The sequence below is a fragment of the Dermacentor variabilis genome, chromosome 11, assembly GCF_050947875.1.
Source record: "Dermacentor variabilis isolate Ectoservices chromosome 11, ASM5094787v1, whole genome shotgun sequence".
Classification (NCBI taxonomy): domain Eukaryota; kingdom Metazoa; phylum Arthropoda; class Arachnida; order Ixodida; family Ixodidae; genus Dermacentor; species Dermacentor variabilis.
In genome coordinates, this window is record NC_134578.1 from 26,147,007 (window position 1) to 26,165,676 (window position 18,670).

Consider the following 18,670-nt stretch of genomic DNA (forward strand, 5'->3'; position numbering starts at 1 on the left):
TAGTAGTCACTAAGCGGAAGATCGTGGATAAGTGGAGGCGGAAGCGTTGGATCTGCATATGCAGCTTATTTTTTTCTTTTTTGCTTGTGGTGTCTGCGCCACCAAAACGTGGCGAATGAATAAACGAACATACGAGCACAGCATAACTGATTTTGGCTCGTGGTCGTTGTCCTCGCGCCGCAAGGGTCATCGACCGCTCAACCCGGTGCACCTCCACTATTCGCCCCCCCCCAGGCTTACCGCTTCTTCCGCTCCTGTCACGGCACCAAGCACGACCGAGAGTCGATCGAGCACGACCTGGCGCAGTACCTCCGCGACGTCGACAGGGCTCACCGGTTGCCGGAGGCCTGGGCGGCCGAGGTGTCCCGCACGCTGCAGCTGTTCCCGGTGTTCGAAATAGGCGTCGCCGAAGTGTCGAGCACCTCCTGCATCGTGCTCAAGGATCCCGACCAGCTCGACGGGGACGCGGTGCTGGGCATGCCCACCATCGTCTCGCGGAAGCACCGTCAACTGGTCAGAAAGATGTGAGTGCGGCGGCGTTACACTCTCTAAAAGAGGCGTATACTTTATAAATGCGCACATTTTTCGGTATTAAACGCGAGAGAATTCGTTCGCCTACGGGTTGTATGCCCACTTTGGCGAAAGTAAGTTCTTGGCTTTTATACCGTGCTACAGCAACACCACCTTATATAGCACAAGGCCTGTTTACTCCTATCCATGACGTTACGCTACCTGGCCCCAAATTTCTATTGACAAGGCTGGCGTGATGAAAGCGGTGTCGTCAAAATAACCTAGTCGGGAACGTCCCCGTTAGATTCTATGGCAGTCGGGCCAGGTAGCATGACGTCATGGATTGGAGTGAAAAGGCTTTGTGCTATCTAGGTGGTGTTGGCTATAGTGCCCCATAGAGGGCGCCACACGCTCCCCGATTTGCAAGGTGACAAGTCTGTTCCATTCGCTTGCACCACCTGAACCCACGGAGTAGATGAACAGGAGCGTGGACTAGCCGCTCCAACGATTGTCCCGGCAACCCAGCTGCTTTGTGGCGTAAATCTTAGATGGGCCATGGCTCGGGAAATTACTAGCTAGAATAACTGGAAAATTTTCAGAGTGTCGCATTCATTTTCCGCGCGCCGCCGCCGCGGTGATTGGGTCGCTTGTGACATGTGACCTCTCGCCGCCATCCTCCTTCCAAGTGTCTTTGGTGTACGCACGTTGAACACCCAGCGTGGACGGATTTTTGCCAGCACTTTGTCGCTTTGTTCAACGCGTGCAAGCACAGGCGCCAGACAATGGACAGTTTTAGAATAGGGCAAGACGCAAACTGCGTTTGGGTTTTGCGTCGGGCACGCTATTTCACTGATTTAGCGGGAGCCCCAAAAGCTTTGCGTCAACAAACATGGCGGCACCCGTCGAAGCGACAGCTCTAACTCCCCGCAGGGTCGTCTGCGTCAGCAGGCGTTTGGTGTTTTGCGATACCACGTACCCGAGTACACGAGGGTTGGACCCTCCCGCGTCTAACTGTGTGCGGCTTAGCCGTGTCCGGGGAACCGGGGAAAGGGGGATCCTGGGGTTTGAGCCATTGCCGGATGTTGGACCTTCACGGCCCCTTGGTGGCGGCAACACACCTCTTTGGCCTCGGCTTCACGTACACGGCACCCCTGGACTGCCCCACCCAGGGGAAATCAGTAGTTGCCTTTTCCTATCGTCCTCCCTAATATTCGTCTTTCTCTTACTTTCGATCTTTCCTGTCTTCTCTTGGCTTCTTTTTACTTTGCCTTTTTCCAGGCAGCAAGGATTAACCTTGTGTGGGATAGCCAACCTTGGTTATAAAAAAAAATTTGGTTATAGTAGCGTTGTACAGCTGGCGCATGCAGGCCATGTCTTTTCACGGTTCTGTAGTGTCCCCTTGTTGGGCTCCATGGTGGGTGGCCGGCGGTGCTGCCGAAATTCCGCACATATCTATGGCTAGTTCTTTTCCCCCACTTCCTGATCGCCCTCACAGACGAGGGCGCACCGAAGTATTTAGGTTCTTTGGCAGTCATAGTGAAAATTTTCCCAAAGTTCATGTCGTACACTCCGAGAAAACAGCAAAGTCAGTGAGAATTATCTCTCCTTTTCTGGTGTCGAAATCAATAACCGAAATTCTAGGCCAAGGCTATAAAGTTTCCAAACTTTCAAGTGGAGATCTCCTTCTGGAACTCCGAGATAAGAATCAGTATGAACGGCTGGCGAATATTTTGGGGACCGCATCGTACCATGAGCACCAGCCGTGGTGTGGTATCTGATAGTGACCTGTTTGATTTACAGAGGCTGAACTACTTAGAGGCTGAAGTGACCAGAATGTGATCAGTGTAAAACCAATCAAAATGAGGCACGATGGTAAGGAAATGCAGACTAAGCATCTTATTATCACATTCGATTCAAGTGTTCTGCCTGAAACAATCGAGGCAGGCTATCTGAAGATCGGGGTCCAGGCAGTATATTCCAAATCCCCTCCAATGCTTTAAATGTCGAAGGTTCGACCACAGTTCTCAGAACATGCCGAGAGCGACTAACCTGTGCACAATGTAGCGACCACGAACATCTGTCCGAGTCATGCGAGAACACTCCATGCTGCTTGAATTGTGAAGGGGAGCAAGCCACGTACTCGCGGTCCTGCTCATCTTGGAAAAAAAACAAAAAGAAATAGTGGCAATCAAAATCAAAGAATATTTCGTTTAAGGAGGTACCCAGGCGCGTATTCTTCCTGCCAAACAATAGCTTTGCAAAAGTGGTGCGTCAGGGGGCAGCGCCGCAACGACCTCCGGCGGCTGTCCCGGCCCACACGCGGTGAGCCGACAGTGATGCCACCCGCCCCCTCGGCGCCTGGTGCTGCTCCGCCGTCCGAGAAGAAGGGGTCATCGACCTCCGGGCTGGTGGCCTCAAAGGCCTCCTCCCTTGAGAAGAGGCCTTCTCGACAAACAAATCGCTCACAAGAGCGGGTGTCCAGCGCTTCGCAGGAGCCGATGGGCACGACAGCTAGTCATACGGCGCCACCATCGCCTAAGGAGCAGCGAGAATCTCTCGACCGTTCCAAAAAAAGAGAAGCATCGCATTACGGGACTGGCAAAGAGCCCTGTAACCTAACTTTCCTGGCTAGACACACAGCACTAGCCTCGTTCTCATTATGGATACCCAAATATTACAATGGAACGGGAGAGGATTTCTCCGCAATCTTGACGATGTTAAAGAACTCATCCTCAAGCACACTCCAAAGGTGTCGTGTGTCCAAGAAACACACCTAAAATTAACACAGACCAACTTTCTAAGGCAATATGTCACTTTCCGCAAAGACCGCGATGATACACACGCCTCCTCGAGGGATGTAACCGTAATAATCGATAAGGGCGTTGCATGCCAGTAAATAAAACGCCGAGCTTCCCTCGAGGCAGTTGCAGTCCGAGCTGTGCTGTTTGGTAAGCTAATCACAGTTAGTTCTATGTAAGTTCCCCCTTGTTATCAACTTTCTAAAACAGAGTTTCAAAGGTTCATCGATGAACTTTCTCCGCCATGCATAGTGGTTGCTGATCTAAACGCACACAGCCCCCTGTGGGGCGACGATACGATACGCGTCGGCACCAGATAGAAAATTCTGTTTTCTTCAGGTGCACGTTTATTGAACAAAAAATAACCAACATACTACAGCGTTACACATAACACATACTCGTCCATAGACTTGAGCATTGTTTCGAGCTCACTGTTTCCGTACCTGGAGTGGTCTGTTCTCAGGAGCCCCTACGGGAGCGACCACTTCCCAATTATGTTAAACTTAACAAAACAAAACGCATGCTCGCCACATTTCCCTCGATGGAACCTCGAATCAGCGAACTGGGAATTGTTTCGAGAACTCACATATCTAGGCGGGGACGACATTTTTTATTTTAATGTACACGATGCCCTGCCTTACCTAACAGGCTTTATTATTGACGCCGCAACAAGATGTATTAAACAAACTAACGGACTGGCAAAGAACCGTCGCATCCCATGGTGGAATGACGAATGTCGGAAAGCACTCAAAAATCAAAACAAAGCTTGGGGGATTGCTTCGCAATTCTCCAACAGCTGAAAACCTTATTAATTTCAAACAGGTCAAATCGCAAGGCAGGAGAACACGTCGATGAGCAAAGAGCGGTAAATATCTGGTATACAGACGAGGCAAAGGTGTGGAATAGGGTGAACAAATTAAAAGGCCCGGAGACGAACCCCCTGCCCTTAGTAAGTACCCAAGGAGATAGCCTGGAAGATGAGGCAGACTGCCTGGGTGAACACTTTGAATATATCTCCAGTGCATTTCATTACACATACTCATTTCTGAGGATGAAGGAACGCCCACAGCGACAGCCCCTTGATCGAAAATGCACCCAACATAAAGATTAGAACCGCCAGTTCTGTTTAGCTGAGCTTAAAACTTTTCTTGCTTCATACAACAGCTCAGCACCAGGTGTTGATGTATCATATATGAAATGATCAAGTAACTCCACCCTAAAACACAGAAAACACTCATCTCACTATTTAATGTCATGTGGGCTGCTGGGTATATTCCATCTTCTTGGAAAGAAGCCATAGTAATTCCTATACTCAAAAAGGTAAGTACCCGTCCTTACCTAGTAGTTACAGACCTATCGCTTTGACAAGCTGTCTGTGCAAGTTCTTTGAAAAGATGATCAACCAGCGCCTAGTCTATCTCCTTGAGAGCAACGGACTACTAGATCCTTACCAGTGTGGTTTCAGAAAAGGCAGGTCGATTGCAGACTACCTTGTCCGTATTGAGGCAAATATAGAGGATACCTTCATACACGAACTGTTTTTTCTCTCCGTATTTCCCGATTTGGAGAAAACATATGGCATCACATGGAGCTTCGGTAATATCCGAGACCACTCCGCTATGGGCGTCCTCGGCAGTATGTTGAGAATCATCGAAAGTTACCTTTCTAGCCGTACCTTTCGAATAAGGGTGAGCCACGCCTTGCCGAGGTCTTTCACCCGGGAAACTGGTGTTCTGCAAGGTGGTGTGCTAAGCTGTACACTGTTCCTTGTGAAAACGAATTCTTTGCGCATGGCTGTTCCACGAACAATGTTCTACTCTGTATATGGAGATGATGCGCATATTGGATTTAAATCATGACGTCGCGCTGTATTACGCCGCGTCCACTATGAGGGGTGATCACAAAAGCAATCACTCCGTCTGAGTGGGTCACTGTTCGTTGCCACTGCCGTATTCGCTAGACACAACGCCACTAACGGTACGCTTTCCTCGGACGTTCGAAGGATGAAGGCCGACGCCAAGTTCGTGGACAGCGCCCTGCAGTTCGCCTGGTCGCTGCGGGCCTTCGGCGGTCCCCCGGACGACGCCCTCGCTCCTCTGAGCAGCATCTCGCACACCACGGTCAGCGCTTTGGCGGCCAAGTTGAACGGAGAGTGGCGCTGGGAGCGTTTCTTGGAGGCCTTCTTCCTCGGACATCTGGACGTGGACGGCCATACGTGCGTCATTGTGAGGTACGTTGGCCAATCTGGATAATGTGTGTGTGTGTGTGTGTGTGTGTGTGTGTGTGTGTGTGTGTGTGTGTGTGTGTGTGTGTGTGTGTGTGTGTGTGTGTGTGTGTGTGTGTGTGTGTGTGTGTGTGTGTGTGTGTGTGTGTGTGTGTGTGTGTGTGTGTGTGTGTGTGTGTGTGTGTGTGTGTGTGTGTGTGTGTGTGTGTAGGGGTGGTTAACGTTGGCGTAAGATCGTGCCGTCGAAAGCTCCACGAAAGAACACGCAATGGACATTGCGAAATCATTACTATAGTGAGAAAGAAGTGGAGAACGAAGTGCAGTCGCGAGCGATCGAAAGTTTCAGAGCCACCTACGGATGGCGCGAGAGAAAAAGAAAGAAATAAACGTTTCTTAAGTAATTCGGTACAAATGAGCACAGCAAGCTTGCACGCTCAAATCTATCTGCGACACTATGGACCTTGCGCAAAAGCCTGCCGCCGTCTATCGGAAGCCTTTGGCAGATCGGCCATGTTTGGGGGGAGCCGCGGAATGACTGCCGCGGTAACGGAGGGTGAAGCGTGTACCGCGCGCTAACCCAGCATTTAAATCAATCTCGATGTGTTATGTAGGACAACAAATTGACGGAAGGCTGCCCTACTCGAAATGCGCTAGGAGGGGCATCGCATGAGCTATTCGTATCTCGTTACCTGTGACTTGAAAGGGTATAGCAGACGCAGCTTCAGACGCCCGCGTTCACATGCGCGCCAGGTTATATATCGTTGGGTTATAGGCGGATTATATTCTTTGCAAGAGTCGTACACCTTGCGAGTTGTCCGTGACTTTTTTGTTGTTTTATCTTTCCACGAGTGCCATACTAAGTTTTAGTCGTTTCCTCTTGGTGCCTTACTAGACGCCTTTTTCTCGCGTTTTGCGTATGCGTCGGTCCCATGCCATCGTCGTTTATACATCAAGTGCCGGATGCTTATGCTCGAAGCACCGGCGCCACCCATCGTTCAAGTTCGTTCTTTCTAGGCATACGTACCAGTTTGTGCCAGAAAACAGACTATCTCCTACTATTAAACTGATGCGGGGATTACGCGTGCGTCAAGGTAAAGCAAGAGTGTGTAAACTTACGCAACACGTGCGCTGGCATAAAGCAGCCAATCAAAGACGACTGCAAGCTGGTGCACCGCTTCTTCGCCACCTCGTCTTCGCGTTCGACGCACCGCTGTCGCGTTCCTGTGCAAGCGCTGCGCGCGCGTTATCGCTAATTATTTATTTGTTTAGCCAGCGCATAAAACAGCTTCTTTATGCGAAGGAGGTAGGGAGCAGCGTTTTTATGAAATCGCAAGCGCTATAGATTTTATTTAGGTTAATGTTGACGCTCGGCGCTTTCTATGGTACGTGAAGGCCGAAGGAAAGCGATCGACTCTTGAAAAGCAACGAGAAGGTAAGCTATTTCGTGTCATGAAAGAAAGGTAATGAGTTCATTTTCGGCACATATAATTAGGGAAAATTTATATCTATGAGGTTTTCTTTTATACAGCTGGGCAGGACTGCATTTCGGCTCCTCGATCGCTAATAATACAGCGCAGTTCATTAAGTGAGGCCGCAGTGTTATCTCAAGGGCTGCTCTAATTATGTCTCTATACCGTTGCTATAAAATGCTAGTTCACGTGCCTGAACTTAAACAAAGAGCTACGGAACCCATGGCGTGTTCACTAGCAAAAATGACTCCTATGTGATGGCTGCAGCAGGCTCTTAATTCCCATGCTCTCGCGGCCAGCACAATCTTCCAAAATGGCGTCCGCGTGCAGAGCTTTATTAGCATTCCTATTTTCTTTCATGTTGCCAATTCTTCTTTATTCTAAAATAAAAATGAGCCACTCTTAATTTACGTCCGCTACTTAGTTGCAAGTACATAGCTTGTCATTGCGATAACCGTGTTAGGAGCAAGCACATAGCCCGTGATTGCAACAACGGTGTTGTTGCGCGCCCTGGTGGAAATCAGCACCACTAGATGGCGCCACCGGCGCTAGCGTTCACGCCTAAACCTCCATTGTTTCGTATCGGGGGCGATGAATTACGGAGTCGCCATCTGTCGGAAGCGCCTCCCTTGCGTAGTATGAAGGATCACGCGGCGCGCTCCTCATAGGTTTCGGTTACGGCGCTCAATAAAAACACCACAAGGCAGCCCTCCTGGACATTTATGTAGGTACTGTCAAAAGGAGAGAAGTTTTTGACTGTCGATATAATAATCTTGGGCAAACTTAAAGCAGAGAGTCGTTTACAGATGCTATCTCTTTACCGAATACGTACAGCGAACGCCGCTACGCGCGGTCGCCGCGGTGGAGTCTCCCGAACCGGCTCCTTGTGTTAAAGGTAGGCAAACACTGAAAGCAAACTTTGTGAAATATGTTCTTCTGGTAGGCTGTCTGTATGACCAAATGGGGCATAACAGAATGAAACCTCAATGCCGCGATCGCACAGGTTCGCAGCGACTGACCGCGCGTCTGCATGCATGTCCGCGCACAAGGTTTTGCTTTCGCTGTGAGCGCGTTTTCGCACCGTGTGTGTGCGTGCGTGCCGTGAGCTTTAGGCCGCAGCATATGAGAATTTGGCAGTACACTAGCAACCATTGTTGCGTGGACGTAATCAGAACTGTTCAAAAATAATTTCGTTACAGAGACGCCTACGGCGACTGTGTTGTACCGTCGCGACGATTCAGTCTTTTTTTGTCTTCTGAATTCTTGGACATTTCAATATTATTTCTGAAGTTGCGTCACACTGTATGTTTATCCGTCTTCTCAGCGTGCGATTTCCCTCTGCTTTTTTTTTTTTGTAATCCAGTGCATTCATTTTTAAAGGGAAGCTGAAGAGTCTGTCGAATTCAATAAGACGCTCATATACGGATGCGGGAACCTTATAAACCATGTAGGTAAAATTTGGTTTTTTTTTTCAATTAGGAGCGACGTAATCGTCGGTTAAAATTGCGTTGTAGCTCCGCCTCCCGTCAAATGCCGCGCGCTGCTGCTGACGCTGACGATGCGAGCGGAGACCGGAAACCGCGGTGTTGTGACGTCAACTCTAGTGTTTTGTTCCTTCGCAGCCTGCGCGACCGTGCCTGACCGTGCTTGTTTCTGCGTGCGTGCCATCGTAATCTGCTTCGATCAACCCTGCATTCCTTTGTTGGTGCGTCTGCGTGTATGTAGAGTGGTCTCACGTAGCCGACGGAATTCGCCGCCTTTACGACTTCGGTTACGAGTAGTGTGCGGATGGCGCACAGATGAAGGTCACTACACGTACTGCATGAATCGGGAAGCTTTTCACGCGTTTAAACCGTCTTTGTAGATTTCCGACAGCTTTGGACAGCGCACAAATGCCGACGATCGCATCCCCGCTTACGTTCCACGAGGAGGCATGCAGGAACACAACACTACAGTTGTTTGACCGGAAACGAGCTCACTAGATCGGCGAAAGATCGGCGAGATCACTAGATCGCTTTGCAAAAAACATACTCACCAAAGAGCATTTCCAACACGACTTCGCTTTCGTTCGCGTCGAAAGCACTGCTTGCACCAGCATCGTTTGCTTCTTCGAGAGGCCGGCTCTTCGCAATCGGCTCGTACATGTAGGGAGTAACGCCGAACTCCTCAGAAAAACGCAGCCTCTCTAAATTTTCCATTACCTCTTAATTTTCCATTGCAGCACCAAACTACCTGGCACCGCGCTTCACGTGTAGCGGCAGCGGTCGGTCACTAGAGTTGACGTCACGAGGCGCCCGACCATTCACAGGCGGAAACGAGACGCGCGAGCTGGGCGTGTCCGCTGCTGCACTTTTCGTCGAAATAAAATATATTTGCGCTTTCCTTCGCTCAATTTCGATACGATATTCGAATTCGGAGGGTTGAAAACCATTATGTACACATGTCCACTCATTTTTTCTGGAAAACCTTTCAGCTTCCCTTTAACACAAACATAATAATAATATTTGTGGTTTTACGTGCCAAAACCACTTTCTGATTATGAGGCACGCCGTAGTGGAGGACTCCGGAAATTTTGACCACCTGGGGTTCTTTAACGTGCAATTAAATCTAAGCACACGGGTGTTTTCGCATTTCGCCCCCATCGAAATGCGGCCGCCGCGGCCGGGATTCGATCCCGCGACCTCGTGCTCAGCAGCCCAACACCATAGCCACTGAGCAACCACGGCGGGTTTAACACAAACATGACCATATGACATGGCTTTCTTCAATGTGCGGCTTACCGTTCCCTTTCCGTTCCAGTGAACTGGCCAGCATCTAGCATCAACAAGTTCATAGACGAAACCGTCCTGACATTAGCCGGGCAGCGGGCGCGGGCGAGCGGCTCAGTGCGCGTTTTCTGCTACTCACCGAACATCGCGCAGTCCCGGCGCCGTAGCAGAAATCTTCCTCGCGTATGTGCTTGCTGCATACCCGAGTTGTAGCCGATGGCTGTCTGCTGGTTCTAAGTTTCGCCAGCCAAGCTTCACGCAGCTCCTTGCCCTGCGGCTACGTTTGAAGAAGGCTGACACCGGGCTCCGTTGCGTACGTCCGGCACTGCGGCACCGAGCAGTAGCCTACCATGCTGCACGCGTCCAAAGGCAGCCACTACCTATTATAGTAGTTTCAGGTGTTGTCAAATTGACACCCAAGGCGGCAAAGCCCCACCACTCAATCAGAACCGCGGCGCACGTGGGACTTTAAACTTTCGTTTTCAGCTCGCTTCGGCGCTTCCGAAGCAGCCGACGCGGCCGCTGTGTTCACGTGATCCCTCATGCCACGTCACGCCGACGGTGGCGCCAGCTTTTCCAGTGGTGGAGCTCGCCGTCAATAAATACGAGACAAGTGCGTTCTTTCGTAGTGGTGCTTCGGTATATGGATGATCATCTACGTGGCCTTGCCGGAACGATCGCAGGGCCCCGTCGTACATGAGTCACGTGGCAGAGGTGACGAAGGAGGCGAAGGCCGAGGCGGTGCGGGCCTACTTCAGCTACTCACTGCACCTGCACCTGTGGCCATTCTGGGCGCTCCTCGACGGCGACAAGGAGCAGCACGAGCAGGCATGCGCGTTGCTCACGTACCGCCTCTTCAACTTCGCCTTCCTCAAACACTTCAACGACACGGCCCGCATGGGCGTTGTCGCCAAGGCTGGCCTGAAGGAGGCCGTCGTGCGAAACTCGTACCGGTGAGTGGTCCTCCCCGAGAATTAATGAATTAATTCACATATTCATTCATTCATTCATTCATTCATTCATTCATTCCAGTTTAATGTTATACAAAGTGCCGCCTTCGCCGTCCTTTTGAAATTAATGACTCATTCGTGCATTGCACAATGGTGGTGATGAGGACAGGTTGGCCAAAGATTCATTTGATACATTCTGTCGTTCATTCCGGTCGAATCAAAGGAATATTCTCCAACTCGTTACCTGCACCACTCTTTTGGAATGAACGGGCTCATCAATCAAATCATTCATGCAGGAGCATGGTGAATTAAGGAGCAAGATGGAGAAGACTCATTTTGTTTCATCGTGATATCAACTATAGATAAGGCATTTTCTTGCTTAATTTGTGATTCAATCCTTCACTCATTCACAGATATATTAATTCCTTTGACGATTCATTTATCTCCTTCGTTTCCGGTTTTTTATTCGTTCTTTCTTCTATTCTCGCGTTTGATTAATTAAACCTTTCTTTTCATAATAATTACAATATCATGTGGAAATCGCCTAAAGACGCATGACAGAAAGGCTTGAGAAGTATATGAAAGCTTCATGCGACGACAGCCTTGCGTATCCACGGACATTCGTGCTTTTTTCTCATCAGTATAGTTAAACCCATCACCGGCAAAGCAAGGTAGGGACTAAACACGGTAAGAGCGCGATATCACGAAGATACGTCACTGACGTCACTTCGCTGACGTCACTTCGTGTGCGTGCAAGCAAAAAGAAACGTTTTGATCGACTGAGAAGGTGCATTGATTTTCTCTGAAGGAATGATTAGTGCAGGTAGCCCAAATTTTCAGACAGCCACTTTTGAACCATTATTGTTCAAAGCGGGGAGCAGTGAGGAAGAAAAAGATTGGCAGCGGAGTCGTTGATACCTTTTTTTCATACTTTGCCCGTTTGTCTACAAACATGCAGCATGTTTATGACACTCAGCTGTTCAAGTGTTCGGTGACATGTAATGGCTTTGTGATGTTTGTGGACCACAAGACCACCCAAGTCATTTAGACTTGGTAAGCCGGCACAGTGCCAGGTGGTCACATTATGCTGTTGATGGCATTGTAGCCTATAGCACTAGTGCCCCATCGTTGGAAAAATTACCCATGCCATAATATTTAATACTGTATTTATTATTCCACCCAACCTGCACTTTACATCCTAGGATAGCTATGCTCCAGTCTGGGGACATACCTAGCGGCGTGAGGGAACGGGTGCTGGACAGCATCGCCGACTCGGACAAGTCCTACTTCAACCACATGGATGACGTCGACGCCTACTACGAACCGACGCAGACCGTGGTCGTGGACTGGCGACACATCCTACCGGCCTACCTGCAAATACGACACAGTCTGGTGAGTGGTTTTTAGCGCCTTCGAAAGCCAACCAACTCTGTCCACTGAAAATTTAGTTTGTAAACATACGTCGTGCGTCTTCGGCGTTACTGCAAACATACGGCAGCAAAACAGGTTGAGCGCACTTGAACTTTTTAGCCTATTTTATTGGAGTCCACAGGTATGGACTCCTCGCCTGAAGTTTTGAAAGAAAGAACTTTAGGTACAGCGTTACGTGTGGTTGTTACTTGCCTCGTCCGCGTTTTCGTCTTTCGCGCGGTTAATTCCCGTTATTATACACACGTGTTAACAAAATGACCTGCGCGAAGACAGACAAATATACAAGTACAGTGCACATTCGCATTCCGTTCGCATTCTCAAGACCAGACAAATAACGAGCACTGCGTTTTTACTACGTTCCCTGCATGAATTTTTTTTTAGAAATGTCCTTAGAATATAAAGCTACTGACTGTTTGCTAATTGTTTGTTTATTATTAGTATTTTGTTAGCACGTCTGTATAAATGTGTTTCAACAGTTCGTCTCAATTAAACAGGTGCTAGTTCACTGCGTCCATTTCTGTCCCTGTGCATAACAGCGGGATTTATCAGTACGATGTATAACCAACAGCTCTACTAGCACCGAATAAAGCATACCGGCATCCAGCCACGGTCGACCGAGTTCGCGGAGCACAGAGTCGCGTCTTGGACCATAGAGTTACTATACAAACTATGCGTTTTGAAGGCGCGCATGAAATTCGAAACCCTTGAATAACGAATAGATTTCAATTGGTCTGACACAATACAAATCAGTACCTAGAATAAAGTAAAGAGTTTTTAAATAGGAAACAACTCAGAACCAAATAAATTTTCAAAAAAGAGTATAGAATCCTAAAACTAGGGCAAACCAAAAGTGCGTAATCGGAAATAAAGGGAAACCATGGGAAACGTCACGCAAGCAGGGTTACAATCGTTTTGAGCAGGAAAAAACATACTTTGTTCCTATTGCTATATACCGTTTATGCTACTAATAAACAACGCTTCATAACGTGATGTGCAATGAGAGAACCTTGCTAACGTTGTGATCACCAGGATGCTAACATTGTTATAAGCTAGGGGAGTTTTAGTTATTACGCACCTAAGTTCTGGGGACGCAAGCCACCGGCTTTACAAAACAATGCAAAAAGGTATGAACACAAAAAGAAAAAGGGGTACAAAGGAACACAAGTAAGGTGTGCTGCTTGAGCGCACAAAACCTGTAACATCTTATTAATTATTAAAACGGTTTTTCATTATTCCAAAACTATTCGAAAGGTATTCAACATCTGATTCGATTCGGTCGTTAAACTTTTAGATTTGTATTCGATTCGGTCCCGAAAATAGCGCTTCGCCCACTCTTATTGTGGTGGACCTTCCTCGGGCTTGCCTTCCTCGGACATGCCGGCTGTTCTAGCTCGATTTTCTAATCTCGGAAATAAACTCTCTCTCAGTCAGAAAGCGAAGGGGATGCCTTCGCCAAAAGTTGGCATGGCGAAGGCCGACTGCCTGACGTAACGCTACCTCACTGTTTACCTCTTCTTCAATTGTAAATAGAACGAGCTGCAAAAACAAACACGCTTTGTGTTTGGCGCATTGCGCCAGCGCTACTAAAGAAAAAGGAGGAAAGAAAGAAAGAACGGCGCGAAAATGACAACACGGCGAAGAGGAGCGGAATGTGTCTCCATCTTGCGGCGATCGGTGAAAACTTAGTCAGTTCGCTTCCTAATGTGTCCACGGTGGAGCGTTAGTGCGTTGTACCTGCGTCGAGTCGAGCGCTTCCTTATTTTTCGCGAAAACAATCGACTCACTCGACTTCCTTCTTGCGCTAATCAGTGACAAACTGATCGCGTGCCCTAGGGTGATTGATCAGAATCACGCTTTCGGCATCAATTCCGACCAATCACGTGAGGTATAAGCGAACGCCTCTTTCCGAACTGCTACGAGATCGAGCTCCAGTATTGCACTCGGAGCAGGAGTTACCCGTAATGCACGTGTTGGTGGGCCAAATACCCGTGCCAAACACCGCTACGTCATAACTTAAAAAAAAAAGTATAAAATAAATAAAGTTGAGCTTCGATGTTTCACTACCCTTTTCGCGCTAATCCATTCAACGGAGTAAAGAAACGTAACATATATTACTTAAATGATCTACGCTGCCTGCCATGTATAAAACTGGCGCAGTGGCACAATAAACTTAGTTGAAAGTTTGCGCTTGGTGTGTCGTCTTGTCTGACGTCCGTGTCGTTTTTTAGTGTCGCGCAATATCATTTAAGTAATGGATTACCAACTTGCCCGGAATGCTGCTCTCAGCAACATATATAGAGGAAACGCGTGGGGAAAATAGCCCAGTCATGTTGCAGCTCGTGTTATCTTCGTGCTTTACGTTTCGTTATCCGGCCTTTTTGTACGTGTAGGATTATAGATGTAATGAACCCAAATTCCGCTAGGGTTATTTATGCAAATGCCCGACAGCGGCCTCTAGCTTAGCTTATGGTTATTCTCAATCTTGCTCAACCAATAAGGAAACAGTACGTGCACGCGGGTGTATTCAGTGTATTCAAGCAACTGCGTCACCGGCACTGCGCAAGGCCCAAACTCGACTTGTCAAAAGGGGGCAATAGTTATTAGCGTTCTTAATTGTGTGTTCCCTGTTCAGAAAACCTCCTATGGACAAGTTGCGTGCTTGTGAACCGGCGCGCATACACCTCCAGGCAAAACAGAGCAGGCGAATGCGCTGAAACCTTGTCGCCGTTCGTCACTTCGAACAGCACTCATCGCGAAGTAATTATGTTAATTTAGCCACGTATATTATTCCTGCTGTAGTGAAAATTCAGGCCGCTAAACTATGTCAATATATATATATATTATCGGCGCTGAATGTGACAGCAGCGCCTCCTCTGTGACGTCACTCTCCGCAGCGTGCATATTGTTTTCAAACGAAACGCGCTGTCAGTTCTGTACGTCTTCCCTTAAGCGAGAACTTTCTGTAGTCGCCCCCCAGGACCACTACACGTTGCTGGCGCGCGTTCACGACAGGTCCCCCACTGGCTGAAGCGCGTGGTCGGGTCAGGAGGTCGTGTGTTCGACTCCAACCTGGACCTGGCGTGTCACTTCGACCCGGACACGAAGACCCTGGGCATACCCATGTCCATCACCGACGTGGACGTGGGCGGACGCGAATTCTTCCTGGACATTCCCACCGTAGGACTGCTCATGGCCCGCTCGATCTACAGGATATTCCAGGCGAGTGGAGGTCGCGCCCGTCCTCGCCATAGTTTCGGAATAAACTAGCTAGCCCTAATCATTATGCAATACCAGCGCAAGAGACAAGACAACGATACGAAGGTGATCCAACACTAGTGTTAGTATCGCGCAATGAAAAACCAACGAGCTCAAGCTGCGTTATTTGCCCTGACTAGTTTTACTGCAACATATTTGTAGTCCATAGGGCCGTTTTCAGTGCAACTGAACTAGACTGGTCACATCACCGTTTTCCTGACATTTATTTATTTTGTTGCAAAAGCGTACATTTGGAATCAGTTAAACAGGAAAACAGACAAGGACGACAAGTCTGACAGGTCTAGGATGGGCACAGAAATGGTCTCAGTGCATATGATCATGTGCGTCAAACAAGGGTTAGCAAGATACATGGGAAAGCATCACAGCTCTTGCAAAGCATGCCCGTGCGCAATACTTTTTTTCTTTGTTAAACTATTGCAAACAACAAAGTAAAGAAGGGGTCGCCGAACCTGTCTCTATTCGTTCTTTTTGTTAACGTGGTTTCCTTTAAATAATTACCAATGCCTGACAATTATAATTTGTAGATGGGCGTTGTCACATGATTTGCGAGCAGTTTTCTTTGCCATCAGATGTTCCTGTAAGTTTATTTAGCATGTTTAAATTGAACGTTTGTGTCCAAAAGAAAACCATTGTTAAGTGAATAGTTTCTCAATGTTACCTGAAAAATCCCGAACTTTTGGGCCGGCAGACAACAAAATTCCCGATTTCTCCCCTGTTTTGTTCTTTAAATAATAATGCCCTATTTTTACCTCCCGAATTAAAAAAATACATATATAGAACACCCGAGAACCAAGTACCCTGACTCTATGGCAAATCGGTTCTGCAGAACCCTTCAAGGTGGAGGAGGATTCAACAAAACAAAAAAATTATCATCTGCCCTATTTGTAGCACGAAGCTGCAAAGATAACTCATACCGGTTTCACAGAAAGGAAGCGTCGTAGTTGAAGGAAAAGAAGTCGACCTGGTTTGAGGGCGGTTGAGGATCGAACCTGAGAACAATGCCTTTCCGTGGTGGTTGCTCTATCATCTGCGCTAACCAGGAGGCTAACAGATTGCAGAGCAAGGTCGAATTAATCAACCACTCGAAGCGAATTTCCATACGGCAAACTTGGACATTGTATATGGCAATCTTGCCACACACGATGTCCGTCCGCTTTAAGTCTGCAGGGCTGCTACCGAAACGAGCGGCACCTTCAGAGAACTTGCTGTCTTCATCCCATGCTACTGTTCCGTACTGCAGCGTTTCGATAGTCTCCTCAAAGTGACACCGCGTTGGCTCCGGAGAAGCAAGCTTCTCGACGCAGCATCCGCGCCAGAAAACCTAATTGGGTTGGCTCGATCGCTCTGCAATCTGCTGTATAGCCTTCCGCTTAGCTCAGATGCCAGAGCAACAGCCCAAGAAAGTCTTTGATCCCGCGTTAAATGCCCAAGTACTTGCAGCTGTCAACGAACTCGAGAGGGCAACCGTTAAGGTCTTTAGCGTTTGACGTGTGAACAATTTAGTTTTTACGAGACATCCGCATCGCTTTACATCTGTTAGCGTTAAGCTTCGAAAGCCCGCGTGTTGCACCAAGATGAAACGCTATTAAAGGTCAAACTGGAACATAGAAATGTCAGACTCGTTAGAAATTTTCAGATAAAGAACACAATCGTTTTCCTTATGTTTGAGTTAACGGGCCCGGGGTAGTTCTTAATATAAATGACGAAAAGAAGAGGCCCTAACACAGAACTCTGAGGGACACCAGATGTGTTACATGACGTGATTTGGGGTCTTGATAATTTACTGACACGTACTGCGTGCTATTCCGCAAGAAATATACGCCGCATTTAGGAAGGCTGAATTGAATGTTAAGTGCTCTAAGTTTAATGGTAGCGGCTGTAAGACGGTATCAACTGCGTTATCGAAATCAGAGACGAGGCGTTCAATTGCTGAGGATTTGTCTAAGGTTTAAAATAAGCCGTTATTAAAGGACAAAAATTCAGTCCCACGAGACTAACGTTTCCCAAAAAGTGTGCTGCTGAGTAGTAAAGGAGTTAGATTCCAGAAAAACAAAAGGTGTCAGCATATTACGTGTTTAACTAGCCTGCATAAAAAAAAAATTAAAGAGCTCCATTCTCTTCCATTCGTTAGAGCGCGTTCTGCATGCCTCGTTCGTTCACATGGTGGATGTTTAGCTGAGCGATTGTTGTAAATTATGAATAAGTTATGTCCAAAAGATGGTGACCATGACGCGTTCCCGGCTCCCGCAGTCGCTTCCGGCGCTTGCAGTCCAGGAATATGTAGACTTCGAGATTGGCGTCCGATAGTGCGGGACTGCGATTTAGACGCCACCTATTTTATTTACATCGGCACTTAAAGGGACACTAAAGGTTACTATTAAGTCAACGTGGACTGTTGAAATACCATCACAGAAACCTCGAAACGCTTGTTTCGTGCCAAGGAGAGACTTATTTTAAGAGAAAATGCGTTCTGAAGCGTCCGCGTACCTCTAGCGCAGTTCAAATCGCCCGCCCTCCGATGGAGAAGTACTGACATCATGGTCTCATAGTGACGTTGCGCCATCGGTGAGTAGAACGGCGTCCGCAGACGGCGCTACGGCTTTTCTGCGCAAAACGCGAACGCGCGGCCAGAAACAGCCAAGACAGAGCCGACAGCAGAGCGAAAGCGGGAGTATGGTGGCTAGCGGAAGGAGAAACGAATTACGTCCCACATTACGTCCCACGGCACACGGAGAGTCCGTTTTCGTTAAACTATAGGCTGCGGCGAGCTCGCAGCGTGGTCGGCGTGGTCTATGAGAAGCGACGAGCCTTTTCGCACTCGCAACAGGGTATAAAATTGTGCGAATCGACGCAAAACTCGGCCTAGAAACGTGCTTCGCCACAGCCAGGGCTCAATACGACCCAAGCTGGCACGACCCAGATGTCGTTTCCCGCACCGCCACCAGGCGCCGCTACTATACCTCAAACTCCAGCGCAAGACGCCCATAAGCTGGTACTTCATTCTTTGACGCTAACTTCGACGCTCGTCGCTATGGACCCTGACACAGACAGATTGGCTCGCGATGGTGGGCTCAACTTCAGCGATTTGAGCACCGACGAGTGCGACCTGCTGCTGAGGGCTCGCACTGCCGGCGTCGTTGCGTACTACGACGGCGGCCTCGAGACACCGGCTCTCCGGAGCGGGAAAGCAACGAGGGCTTCCCACGACATCACATGGACGTGGCATTCTCGCTGCTTGTTCCAA

At 48.4% G+C, this 18,670-nt stretch overlaps 1 protein-coding gene across 1 annotated transcript in view; it reads left to right on the plus strand.

Annotated features, from left to right (window-relative positions):
• LOC142564497 (neprilysin-1-like) overlaps positions 1 to 18,670 on the plus strand; it is a 38,932-nt gene that overhangs the window by 8,853 nt on the left and 11,409 nt on the right. The window contains exons 4-8 of the mRNA XM_075675515.1: positions 235 to 524; positions 5,311 to 5,538; positions 10,453 to 10,722; positions 11,922 to 12,111; positions 15,163 to 15,369. Coding sequence (XP_075531630.1) covers positions 235 to 524; positions 5,311 to 5,538; positions 10,453 to 10,722; positions 11,922 to 12,111; positions 15,163 to 15,369 — 1,185 coding nt within the window. The remainder of the gene's footprint in view (positions 1 to 234; positions 525 to 5,310; positions 5,539 to 10,452; positions 10,723 to 11,921; positions 12,112 to 15,162; positions 15,370 to 18,670) is intronic.